At 57.8% G+C, this 12,453-nt stretch overlaps 1 protein-coding gene across 1 annotated transcript; it reads right to left on the reverse strand.

Annotated features, from left to right (window-relative positions):
* Positions 1-13: 13 nt before the first annotated feature.
* Positions 14-9,566, reverse strand: LOC148214536 (stonustoxin subunit beta-like; the record flags this gene model as incomplete). The annotated part of the gene is made up of 4 exons (XM_088150492.1): positions 7,331-9,566; positions 3,135-5,780; positions 2,431-2,491; positions 14-169 (listed from the first exon to the last, which is right to left on the reverse strand). Coding segments are annotated over exons 2-4 (2,032 nt in total), but the record flags the coding sequence as incomplete, so codon positions are not given.
* Between the last annotated feature and the right edge of the window lie 2,887 nt (positions 9,567-12,453).

Below are 12,453 nucleotides of genomic sequence, written 5' to 3' on the forward strand. Positions count from 1 at the left end.
CTCTTGTTCCTCCTTTGACCCCCCTGCAGAGACCGCTGCTCGGGGCTCGGTATCAGCAATATGCAGATCGTACCCTGTTGTCTACTCCTACCCAAGGCGGGGTGGGAGGCTCGGCAGAGGTCTTGATCCGGGGTCTCAGGGCTGGAACCATCTGGATGCCAGGCTCTTTCTGGGTGACATTCCAGGGCACATGGAAAGGAGGAACACAGAACATTAAAGGTCAGCACCTTCCGAACTTGGTGGGAGCCCAGACTGCTACTGCCAGCACCCGGTGGCAGCCCCTTCCCCTTTTATTCGAGTCCAAGAAAACCTGCAGTGGAACTGCGAGGACCACCCCTCTGGTCACTCTGGATGGTCGGGCTCCTTGGGTCAGCCCTGGGCCACTACAAATCTGGACTACAAGCCCCATATTTCTAGGCAAGTACGAACAATGAGAAGCTCATCACGGCCTGGGCACCACCAGGCTGAGGGAGGTTGCCCGGGATTTGAGCCAGCAGAGATGGGCGCTCCAGAGGGAGGGAATCAGTCCAAGGAACGGCTGCCTCGAGAGAAACCAGATCCAGGGATCCCCCTCCCCGCCAGCCGGGAGAGCCTTGCTCGGTCAGCCCTTCCTTGCCAGCCACCCTTTGGGGGCTACAGGGCCGGGATCGTGGCTTCGGAAACTTGAACGCCAAACTCTCTCCCTCCTCGACTGTTTCCATAACCCCGCCGGGAAAGACGTGGCTTTTCTGCGGTGCGTCTTGGGACCACCTTAAGCAAGCTGCCAGCCCTTCGAGGTAGGCCAGACAAGGAACCCAAGCCTTCGTTGCAAGGCTACAGGAAGAGAAGCTTGCGAGCCTGAAAGCCCTCCTCCCCTCCCCTCCCCTCCCCTCCCCTCCCGGCCTCTCCTTTCCGGAGGACGAGGGGGGGTCCCCTGGGAGGCGCTTCCTCCACCCCCATTCCTTCTGCAGGCTGAGGCGTCTCCCGCCTGCCCGCCGCCCTGGCTGCGGCTCTTCCTCCTGTCCCCCAAGGCGATTCCCACAGCCTGTCACAAAAGCGGAGCGCTGCCTAGAGGGAAGCGGTAAAATACGTCACACCAAATCTTGGTCTGGCCCAAGGAGGAGATGTCCTGGCTGCCCGGGCCCCCCCCTGCTGCTCCCCCTCCAGCTGTTGGGGAGTGCGAGGGGAGGGCTCCACCCCCCCGCCCAGGACAGGCCGACCCGGCTGCAGGGCTCCTCCGGCCCTGCCGCGTCCTGGAAGGGGGCAGGGGTCTCCGGCAACGCTTCACCTCTCAGGAGGGCCTGAGGAGGCAGCACGGGGGTCTTCTCCCGGGAGCCCCGGGACAGGCAGCTTTAAAACCGCCTGGACCTGACAGAAATCGCACCAAAGCAGGGCTCTCCTTCGAAAGGGCCCGTTTGGGGAGGTTCCCGCTGCGCCAGCCTTGTCCAGACATCGCTGGCTTTCCAGAGCCGTGAATCGGAGATGGGTAGCCATACGGACTAGCCAGCCAGCCAACCACCAACCGATAAACCGCTCCGCCCCAAAACGGGGGGGGCCCTGCGGCTGCAAACGTCCTGCCCCACCGGCTTCTCGAGGGGAAACCTTCAGTCCCGGGCGAGACAGGACCGCAAGGAACCAGCAGCGGGCGGACGTGGGTGGCGCCATTTACAGCTGCTCCTCTGCTTTCTGTACGGTGGGCAGAGTCAGCGTCCCCCACCCCACCCATTGAGCCCCGCCACCTGATGGGCCAGGAGGGTCCAGAGCCAAGGGGCTGATCGGAAAGGAGCGGATGTGCAGGAAGGAGAAGGGGCGGTGGGCGTCCCAACCACCATCATCACTGGGGCTGACTGGATGAATAACCTGAAAAGGGAGTCTTGTTTGTTGCGCCACAAAATTATACACAGAGCGATTGTATCGTTGCTGCTGAAACTTGGGGAGAGGTGGTGGAGGGGAATGGTACTGAAATTGTACTTGCACTACGGAGTAAAGGTGATCAGTTCAGTTCAATCCAGCTCCAATCCATGGTTCGATCGATCAAAGCTCAGTCAAAATCTATTTGGGTCACTGAATCTTTACCAGTTCAACTGTCACATCAAACCGTTCAATCCAGTTGATTTAATTGATTGAAAATTTGATCTGATTTAAAAAAGGCTCTTCCGAACACATGCAGAAGGCCTCCAAATTATCAGGTTAGTTCAGCAAGTTCACCTTTGCCAATAGAAAAAAGGTTCTTCCTGCGGTTTCTCAGACGACTCCTAGCCAGCTGGGAGGGCGCCCGAACATTCAGATCGATTTTTCATTCGCTCATTTTTCCTGCTTTCCCAATTTTTTAAAATACTGATTCCACATCAGCATCTGAGCCCCCTTTTCTAAAAGGCCTCCGTGGAAATGTATTAATATAAAATCAAACGTTCTGGTCCAACAGAGCGGTACATAAACAAGGCATCTTACTCTTTTCCCGATTATACGGCATTCCAACTTCTAGACGTCTCTCTCCTTGCAGACGAGCCTCCTGGAGAAGAAAAGCAAGACCGTAAGAAGAACGTAGGGGACCCCCGAGTTACCTCTGGTGGTCTTCCAGCTACCAGGCGGCCCTTGCCCGCATCTCTCTCTAGAAGAGAAGGCCTGTGGGGCTGGGGCTTCACGCGCGGGGCGAGATCGAATGAAGGGCCGGGGAAGCTGCAGGAGAGCAATCAGGGGAGATCACCCTCCCCAGGAGGAAGATGAACTCCGACGCTCAGAGAAGGGGGCCGCCTAGCCCGACCCCTGCCCCGCCCCTCCCAATCAAGCCAACTTCTGGATTCTCTAATAGAGCCCAGGGCATGTTCACCTGTGTGGGGCGTCCAAAGAGTGGGTGAGGCAAGGAGACCAAAGTCTTCCCTCTCACACAAACCAAGTTGGCTTGCGCGGTCATTGTGTGGAGAGGATCCCCCCGGGCCACCCCCTGTTCTGGAGCAGCAGAGGGGAAGCGCTGGCGGAGACGAGCGGGGATTCTGGGCTTCTCCCGGCGGCCTGGACTTCAGGAAGCTTCAGAGTCTGGCGCGGGGGGAGAGGTGGCAGGGGTGCCCACCGCTGCAGGAGGCGCCAGGCTGCCCTCTGCTCTGCCACTCCTCCTCGCGTTCAGCCAGAGTGGGCCGAAGAAGCCTCACGGTTACCTTTCCGGGGCTCCCCATAGGACAGGCCCAAGCGACCTCCTCACTCCACCGACTGAGCCCGAGCTGAGTCACGGCAGCGCATCGGAACTGGTATTCAGCGTTTGGGTGCACGCCTTCCAGGGTGAACTTATTCTTGGGACCCTCGGTAGGGAGGCTCCTCCACTCCTCCTCTCCCGCAATCCGATATTCCACCTGATACCTGGAGACGGAAGCCCCCCCATGGGCCACCGGATTAGCACTGATCTGGACCCCCTTCGGTTGGACTCGCTCAACCTCAGGAGGGGGAGGCCTGGAGGGCAACTCCAGGTGGGCGTTGACCAGCTTTCCATCTTCGTAGAGGTAAACCGAAGCGCCCGGGTTGCTCTCGTCACAGGCAGAGGAGACGATGAACCGAACGTCGCCTCTTCCTCTGTTGATCTCAACAAAGTCCAAAAGGGAACGAGCAGCACAGCGGATGTTCTGCTTCCTCTCCTCATCCTCAAACCACAGTTTAGACGTTTGCTTCTTTGAGAAAGACGTTACCGGTGCTCGTTCTGCCCTTCCTGCTAAATGTGGTCTCCGGAGCCACTCTTGCAAATCACTTAAATAAGGCTCCTCGCTGCGTAAGGAAGTAAACGTAAATGAGACGACGAGCTTGCTTTTGCGGTCAAACAAAATCCCATCCAGCTCGTTCTGAGCAGAGATGACTTCCAGGCCTCTGAGCTGCGAAAGGCAAAGCCCCACGAAGTCCACCTCCTGCTCCTTTCTGGCAAGAAACGTCTTCAGTGCCTGCCTATCGAAAGGGGTCTGGTTCAAGCGCATTAAGACGCCCCACAAAACAGCAGCGTCCTCCTTGCCCCCACGGACAGCCGGCAGATTCTGCCCTATCTCTTGCTGGAAAACCTGGCCGTGCCGCCGGCAAAGCCGCTGCAGCCGCTTGATTTTCTCCCTCACCTCCGGGAAGACAGAGGCAACGGGAGACTTTATCAGATCGTTGCACCTAAGGTCGACTTTCGTTAGCGACTTCAAGTGAGTCTCCACCTCCCTGAGCCAGCTCAGTGGGACATCGCGCACCACGTGGGCCGCTTGAGGATCCAGCTTGACCAGTGGATACAACCAGACCGTCACTGGCACCGCCTTCCCACTCGAGATTTGGGGGAGACCGGCACAGGTTTCCAGGGCATCTTGGAAAGTAGTTGGGTTATTCTGCAGAGGGAAATCGCCATAGAAGGTACAGGTGATCTTCCCCTCAATTTCTTTCTCCGCGTCATTCCACCTGAGGGAGCCTCTGCCTTCTGCTGCAACCGCTGGTACCTTCCGGACCATCCCCAGAAGACGCCCCTGGGTGTCCTGGACCGCTTCAGGCCTGGAAGCCTCACAATCAAACACAAAGAACGCGTGGGCCCCGTAGAGCACTGCCGTGACCACGTGCGTGGCTGACCCCTCCTCAAATGCTTTCTCGTAAGACACGCTCTTCCTGCTGAGATGGCTCTCTGCCAGGTGCTTGAATTCAGTAGTAGCCGAATGGTGAAGAGTCACGCGGGCATGGCTCGCGGACTGCTTATTGTCTTGCAAGTAGGCGGCCGATCCCCCCACTTCGAAAAGCCCCCCGAAGAAGCTGGCCCTCAGGGACCCGTTCAGGCCGAGGGCCGAGGCTTTGTCTCGGAGAGACTCAGATGCCAGGACTTGAAATTCAGCCTGGCGTTGGGCCTCCAGAGTTGCCTCCTTCTGCAGAAGATCAGCATCCCACAAAGTAATGCCTGCAGGAACGGTTTCATAAAAGTTGCCACTCATAATACATTTTAGGGCTTTCAATGAAAAAGAAAAATGCTTCATATGAATAAGCCCCTTCTCAATTTGCCATGTGGAACAGAAATGGCACAACAAGGGTTGCAGATTCTGAACAGGAAAGCTGTAGACGTTGGATAAACAAATAGGCAAAGCGAGCCAGCTGTGGTATTTTTGCACTTGTCTCAATAATTTATGACTCTAGGATTCTGCACTGCTTCTTGTCCTTTTATCTCTGAAAGCAGCACAGCTGCCCTCTGATTCTTGGGCTCCCTGAAGCACGCGCCAGACGCAGCTTCAGCAGAAGCGGGCCCCTTCCCCGGGAAAGAGGGAATGAGGTCCAGGGAAGCCCACCGTCTTCAGACCACATCAAGGCAGAAACTCCTCGACAGACGCCCGGAATACGGCAGAAAGCGGGCACGGGGGGCTCCCAACGAGTCCCAGGATAACCAGACGATCCATCCAGCATCTACGCCAATCCGGCCCTGCTCCTTCTCCTGGCTGATTCCTATCTGGTTCTGCATTTCCAGACTCAGGGGGCGGGGGGGACACGAGTTCTGCTAGCTGTTGACCCCCCGAGTCAGAGGGCCAAGTGAACCCTGACTTCTCTGACCCGCCCCTTCCCCAAGGAGTCCTTGGCTGCCTGGGGAGCACCGGAGTCTGGCCCGGTCATTAAGGGGAGGCTCCTGGGGGCCCCGGCTGCCTCCTCCTGCATCCCGGAAGGCCGGTGCAGCCCCAGTGTGGCGGAAGCCTTGCGGGGGATTTGGGGGAGACTTATTTGGGATCAGCAACTCTCTGCGGCAGTCGTAGAGCATCCCCAGCTGGAACGGGCGGCCCAGGGCTGGCATCTGGAGGGCACCTTCCATTCTGCCTTCCTGCCTGAAACCAACCACAGAGAGTGAAGCGCCGAACGTCCCTCGGAGCGAGGCCAGGGCCGGCTCCCCGGAAGGTGCAGGGCAACCCCTCCCCTCTCCATCCATCGTCCAGACTCTGTCACCTTAGTGGGGGCCACGCCACCCGAAGCTTGTATGGAAGGGTCTCGCGGAGAGCAGTTAATGTCAAACCCACCCACCCCGGCCTGGCTCCTTTGCTTGCTGCAAACCTATCTGGCCACAAAGGTGCCGTGGAAAATTCAGAACAGAGCGCAACACGGAGGAGGAGAACCAGGATTACTGCAATGTTCACTGAGTGCCTGCTTCATAAGAAAGAGGGGCCCCAAACAATGGGAAGGCAAAGACGCCGTAACTGAGCTCCTCAGCCTCCTTTTAGCAATAATACACAGACGGTCCTCGTTTAGCAACTGCAGTTGGGACCAGCAACTCAGTTGTTAAGCGAAAATCACGTGACCGTGACTACAATTTTACTTCAGCTTTCCTTTGCGTCTTGCTACCTCCTTCAGCTGAACCGGGGTTCTTTCCCTTTCTCTTTGAGGACATCGTGGCATGCGGTAAATAAGCAAGTGAAAACAAGAGCAGGTTATACGTGACACCGTACTGACTGTACAGGTGTTCCTTAGTTAATGACTACTCATTCAGCGACCATCTGAAGTGATGACAATGCTGAACGAGTGGTATGTGTAGCCAATCCTGAAAGTTCTGGCCATCCCAGCACCCCCAGGGTCACATAATCGCGATCTGGGCACTTGGCAACCATCTCGCACTTACGGTGGTCGCAGCATCCTGTGATCACCTGATTGCCATTTGCCACCTTCCTTGCTGGCTCCCCAGAAAGTCAATGAGGAAGCCAGCAGGGAAGGCCCCAAGTTGCCGGGTAAGTCTCCCCCACCTGCGCACCCCTCCCCAGCCCCTCTGTGCTTGCGCCGCACTGGCCACTCACCCCCCTGCACCCCCTCCTCAACCTGCACCTCCCTCACACCCTTGTGCACCCTTCCCGAGCCTCACCACGCCTCCCCCGCACCCTCATGCACCCCTCACACCCCATGCACCCTCCTTGAGGGTGCCTCCCTTGCACCCTCCCCGCCCAGCAGCAGCCACTTACCTGCCTGCCTGCTGGCCGGCCGGCCTACCTGCAAGCCTCTGGGACTTGCACCTTCCTGCCAGCTTCCCCACTGACTTGATTGTGGAAAGTGGCAGGAAGTTGCCTCACCTAACAACTGTGGGATTCAGTTAATGGCGGCAACCGGGACTGCAGGGCTTGCCATTGCTAACAATGCAGTCGCGCTTTACAACCGCATCCCTTAGCAATGGAAATTCCGGTCCTAATTGCTGTTGTAGGTCGAGGACTACTCGTTTAGCAATCATTCGAAAACACAACTTTACAACCAATCGTCGCATTTACAACCTTCGCAGGTCTGCAAAGCAAAGGAAAGCTGAAGTCAGATCGTAAGCCCAGTCGCGGTTTCACCTAGTGTTCACTTTGCTTAACAACCAAGTTGCTGGTCCCAATTGTGGCTGCTAAATGAGGACTACCTGCACTTTTTCCCCTTTCACGTTTCCAGCGTTGGCTTTCCAGTCTCCAGTCACAAGCGGCACATCTTGCTTGCAAGTTCTGTCGCTTTCAAGTTGAACTTGATCACAAAACTCATCAGCCTCCTCTGCTGCTGCATTTCAGACCACAAACTTGCACGAGCGTCGCGTTGAAGGGTCGTCCGCAGAGTCTAATCGACATTATTCGGCCACTGATTGCACTGGAGCCAAGTGCTGTTCTTGCCGTACCCTTCCCAACTGTGAAACAACGCCATTTCCTCTTTGCCTTCCGCGTCCTGAGTGTGGCCTTCTGACCCAAAGTGTCCAGTCCCAGTCCACCTCCATCCGCTGGTGCCTAAGATGCCAGCGAGTGGTCGCTGCGTCCATCTTCCCCCGTGCTGAGCTTCCCTCGTCCGTGCTCCTCGCCTTCCACGCTCCCACCGGGTTCTGTCTGTCTTTGCAGCTTCGGTGTTCTTTTCCTGCCCGGCAACATCGGCAACTAGACGCCCCAAAGGCGTTAATCTAGCCACCTCGTCAGCGCCATTAGGACCCCGAAAGGTGCTCGGCGCTTCCTCAGCAGCAGGCTGAGTGCCATCTGACCTGAGGGGCATCACCTGGCACCGCGTCCTCTATCCATGTGTTTTTCTTGGTAAAACACAGGAGTGCTTTGCCATTTGCTTCTCCCGCAGAGAACGAACGGACGCCTTTGCCATTGTGACCACAGTGACCCTCTGCCTCCAGCATCTGCCTCTATCGCTGCTGCCCGACAGAGGTGCCTGCTGGCTTTAGCTGGGCAGCTGGGATGACCATCACCCCGTGGGTGACCCTGCTGGGAACATGTACTCTTGGCATGCACTCTTGGTGTATTTCGCTCATCCCTCCCAGGAACACACACACACACACACACACATGCCACAATGAGGCAGCACAGCAGGACTGGGGGGAGATGTTGAGGGCCGCAAGGCGGAGATCCCAGGGATCCGATGGGCCGGCTGCTTTGGGGAAGCCGGGCGGCGTTGGGCAAAGGGCCCTTTGGGGGGCACCAGGGCTGGGGAGCCCCTCGGGAGGCGGGCGGAGCGTTGGGACAATGGGGGGCATGTCCGGTGGAACGTTGGGGCTCCTCGGCTGGCCGCTCCGTGGCGGCGACTCCTCGGGGCTGCCCACTCGGGCTCCACTGAGGTGGCCAGAGGCTGGGATGGGATTGCGGGGCGGGGGGAGGGTCAGTCTGGGCCTGATGGGACTGGCCAAAGGGGGGAGCTGGGGTTGACCCTGGTCACACGTGCAAGACAGGGAGGAAGGGGGGGCAGCACAAACAACGACCAGGCCATCTGCAGAGTCTGACATCCTTGCCGCTTGTGTGGGCATGTGGGAACCCTCTCAAGCCACCTCAGTGAATGGTCCATGGATCGGTGCTAGTATACTGCCACTGTATACGCCAGTCAGTCGGCAATGCTGCGGTCCTGGCCAGGTGCTGCTGGGGCTCCACTCTGAGCTGGCTCAGCCCCACCCCGGCCCTTACCCCCCAGTGCCCATTTCAGTTTGGCAGCAAAAAAGGGAACCAGAGTGACCCGTTGGGGAAGCCCCAGAAGGGAACCGACTAGTTCCTGGGCTCCTGGGGTTGGTTAGGCCTTGCAGCCAGCCTGGGGTTGGGGCTTAGGAACATCACAGGGTGGGGGGCTACACGTAACTTAGCCCCCCCCCCAGGTTTTCAAGGAGAAGATGTTTTTTTCATGGCTACCAGGACTGGCTTCTCTGCACAGCTGTGCCCCTGGCTTTGGGACTCGTCTCTTGGAAGCAAACTGAGATGAGGAGGAGCTGTGAGATTTCCAGACCCACCACAGAGGGTCTGCCCCCTCCTCCAGGAAAGTCAGGGCAATATCCCTCTCCTCCTCTGCCTTTTGAGCGTATCGAATCACGGAGCGGGTTAGGCTGAGCGGGCCGACCTCACCAGTCTCCCCGAAGCCCAAAACACACAGAGACCGCCCTCTTTCGCAAGCAAGACGGAGACCCGCCAGAGCTGCGGGTGGTGATCTGGCCGCCTTCGGTCCCGCTCCGGTAGTAGGAGCAGCACCTGGGCCCGGACCCTTTTCTTTCCTCGCTGGGTGGGAAAGCTGCAGCCCCCCGCCCCTCCCGCCGCCGGACCCGAAGCCCTAAAACGTTACCGAAACGCAGCCGCTTCTTCGTCGGCCCTTCTCGCACTGCCGGGGGGGGGGGGGGGGGCAGAGGCAGTAGGTGAGGGAAGCCCCGGACGCTCTTCCTGCCTGCCGGGCGAGGGTGAGCTCGGCTGCCCCCTCCGCTTCCTGTCCGCGGAGAGGGGAGGAGGTGAGCGCAGCAGCCGGACACCTACCTGAGTCCGTCCTTCGGGGGCAGCGGCGGGGGGGGTTCGCGGCCAACTCCCTCCTCGCTCGACGAGCCGCTCGTGCTTCTCTGTGAAGCGCCGCGCAAGACCCGCGTTTCCCTTGGCGGCGCGCTCGGGTCGGATGGGGGGGGCGGAGACTCCTCGGCCCCCGATTGGCTGCAGCAGCGGGAGAGTGCGAAAAGTTCCCCCAGCGCAGCTCGGCCCGCTCCCCCGTCCCCCTGCCCCTCGGGGCCGACCCAAGGGCCGCCCGAGGGTCTCTCCGCTCCGCTGGCCGATCCCTGTTCTGCTGGAGGGGGGCGGCCCCGGCGTTTGGTGCCGGAGCAGTTAAGGCAGCGCTGGTGGAATCCGGAGCCGCCTTCCTCCGCAGGGCTGGCCAGGGCAGAACTCCGGAGTCTGGAAGGGACGCTGCATCCCAGACAGTGGTGCCCCCTGACCCCCCGGCTTTTAGGGAAGCCTCCTCGCGGCCTGAAGGGATGTCAGCTACTCCTGCGGCCTGCCCTGGAGATTCAGCGCAGTGGGTTCCTGCCCTCCTGCCTGACACAGGCCGTGCAGAAGGACCCCTGCCGGGGAAAGGCAGCCCCGGATCCTGCGCAGAAGCCAGACCCACATCTCGGTCTGCCCTCCTCTGGAGCGCCCAGAGAGCTGCCAATACTCCGGGGCTGGGGTCCTAGGGAACCTCAGGGGGCCCCCACCTTGGCCGAGGATTGGCCACAGAGAGGTGTTCCCCGACTGCTGCTTTTGGGGTGGCCGCTGGGTGTGGTCCGAAAAGGTAGGATGGCAGCCGCGATGCCCATCAAAGCCGGGTGGAGCTTCGATGTTCCTCTTGCGGCTGCAGAAGCAGTTGGTATCACAAATTCTGATCGGAAGGAACTTCGGGCACAACAGCTGCATCTTGGATTGTGAAAACCCATCGCTGCCAACGTTGCCTTTGCTGCACAGGAGAGCAAGGCGCTGCAGCCAGTGGTGTTCCCGGGTCAAGAGCGCGAGTGACGAAACGCACCAGGCTTTGCTTCTTGAATCGGAAGCCAACGGGAGCCAAGGCAGCTCTCCGCCGCTACTACGGGAAGGGCAGCAAAGGTGATCCGATGGCTGTCCTGTCCTGTTAACACCTCAAAGCAGCAGCAAAGGAAACTCGGGGAAGGGGAAACCGCCGTCCCTCAGAGCAGCGGCTTCCCTGCCTAAGGGGGATGTGCGAGGGAAGGCTGAGTTCAGGGTTGGAAAGAAAAAGTCCCAGAAATTAAGCTGGGAGAGAGGACCTCCTGCCCTTCGCGTGGCTCTCAGAGGCTTACTCCACAAGCAGCAGCGAGAGCCCCCGAAGAAATACGTATTTCCACAGCGGAGGAACCTGCTTCCAGCTCCAGGATGTGTGAAACAAGCAGCACAAATCTCTCTCGAAGAAGTAAAGTTTTATTGGAAGCGTTTGCAAAGGCTGGTGAGCTTCGTTGCAAATAAGAAGCCCCCCCCCTTACAGATTTCAGCACATTTTATACTATCCTATCCCGATGCTCATTTCTCCCCATTTCCCGCTGGCTGAGGGCTACTCTGAGATCACAATCTTTAGCCGCCCGCCTACTTCTTTCTACAGACCCCTACATGCTACATCCTACATACATTACATGTTCATGGTAAATAGGTGATTAGCTATGCGGGGTGTGGTTTTTGTTATGGTAATGAAGGTTGGGATGGCAAGAGTTCACTCATTCCTATAAGATCTCTGCTAAGTGTCACTTTAGACAGGTCAAACTGCTCCAGACTGGTTTTCTCACCTCAACTCATCCCAGAGATATCTCCCCCTCTTCATTTCCTGTGGCTCTTGGGGCCGCTTGGTTACCATGGCAATGTCTCCTGATCTCTCCTAGTTTGAGATAGAGCGTTTGGCAGCTAGGTACCTAGTATTCCAGCTGCACTCTTAGCATGCTCAAGTTACTATTTCTTTGTCAATAATAACAGATATTTTATCCATCTCTCACAAGTAGAAGCCAGGACTGAAGGAACCTGGACCAGACGTCGGTCCCGCACTGGAATGCATATGCCGGAACTGGTTTCCCCTCCCCATTTCTCAAGCATCTCTTACAGTGGCTGACTGGGGTCCTGGGGGAATGCCCCCATTGGCTGAACCCGAGCAGTAGATAAGATTGGCAAGCAGGTGCCCCAACAATGGCCTTCTTTTTGAATCAAGACTCTCTGAGCCTGGATGGCCCTGGACTTGCTCCAGGACAACAGGAAATGCTGACCATCAGGAGAGGCACAGCGGGACTGGACACAGAAGCCCAGACATCTCATTGTTACGTTAGAGATGTGTGTGTGTGAGAGAGAGGTTATGAGCTTGAAGAAAATCAGTTTTTAGAGGCTTCTGATGAATGGGAGCGCCTTAATAATATTGAAATATAAAAGAATGTGCAGCACCTTCAAAGCTGGTGGGAATTAGGCTGGCTGTAAATTCCTTATCAGGACCGGAAGGCCTGGCGCAATATGGTTCATGGGGTCACGAAGAGTTGGACACGACTTAACGACTAAACAACAACAACAAATTCCTTATCACAAACATCCCGTAGCAACCGAGGCGTCTGCCTTGGAGGAGGACGTGCTCCTCCTGGTGTTTGGCACCTTGGACCGACCGGCCGTTGTTTCCCTTGTGGATAGCGGAGAGAGAGAGGGGCAGAAAGTAACTTGAGATCTTTCTTACTTATGCACGCCTGCATCATCACATGCATACGTATGCACCATCGTTCTTCCCTTCCCCTTTCCTGAAATGTGCAAATAGCAG

Source organism: Python bivittatus, unplaced genomic scaffold, assembly GCF_059951505.1.
Source record: "Python bivittatus isolate LINGU-HERP-01145 unplaced genomic scaffold, Pbiv_v1 ctg000610_np1212, whole genome shotgun sequence".
Taxonomy (NCBI): Eukaryota; Metazoa; Chordata; class Lepidosauria; order Squamata; family Pythonidae; genus Python; species Python bivittatus.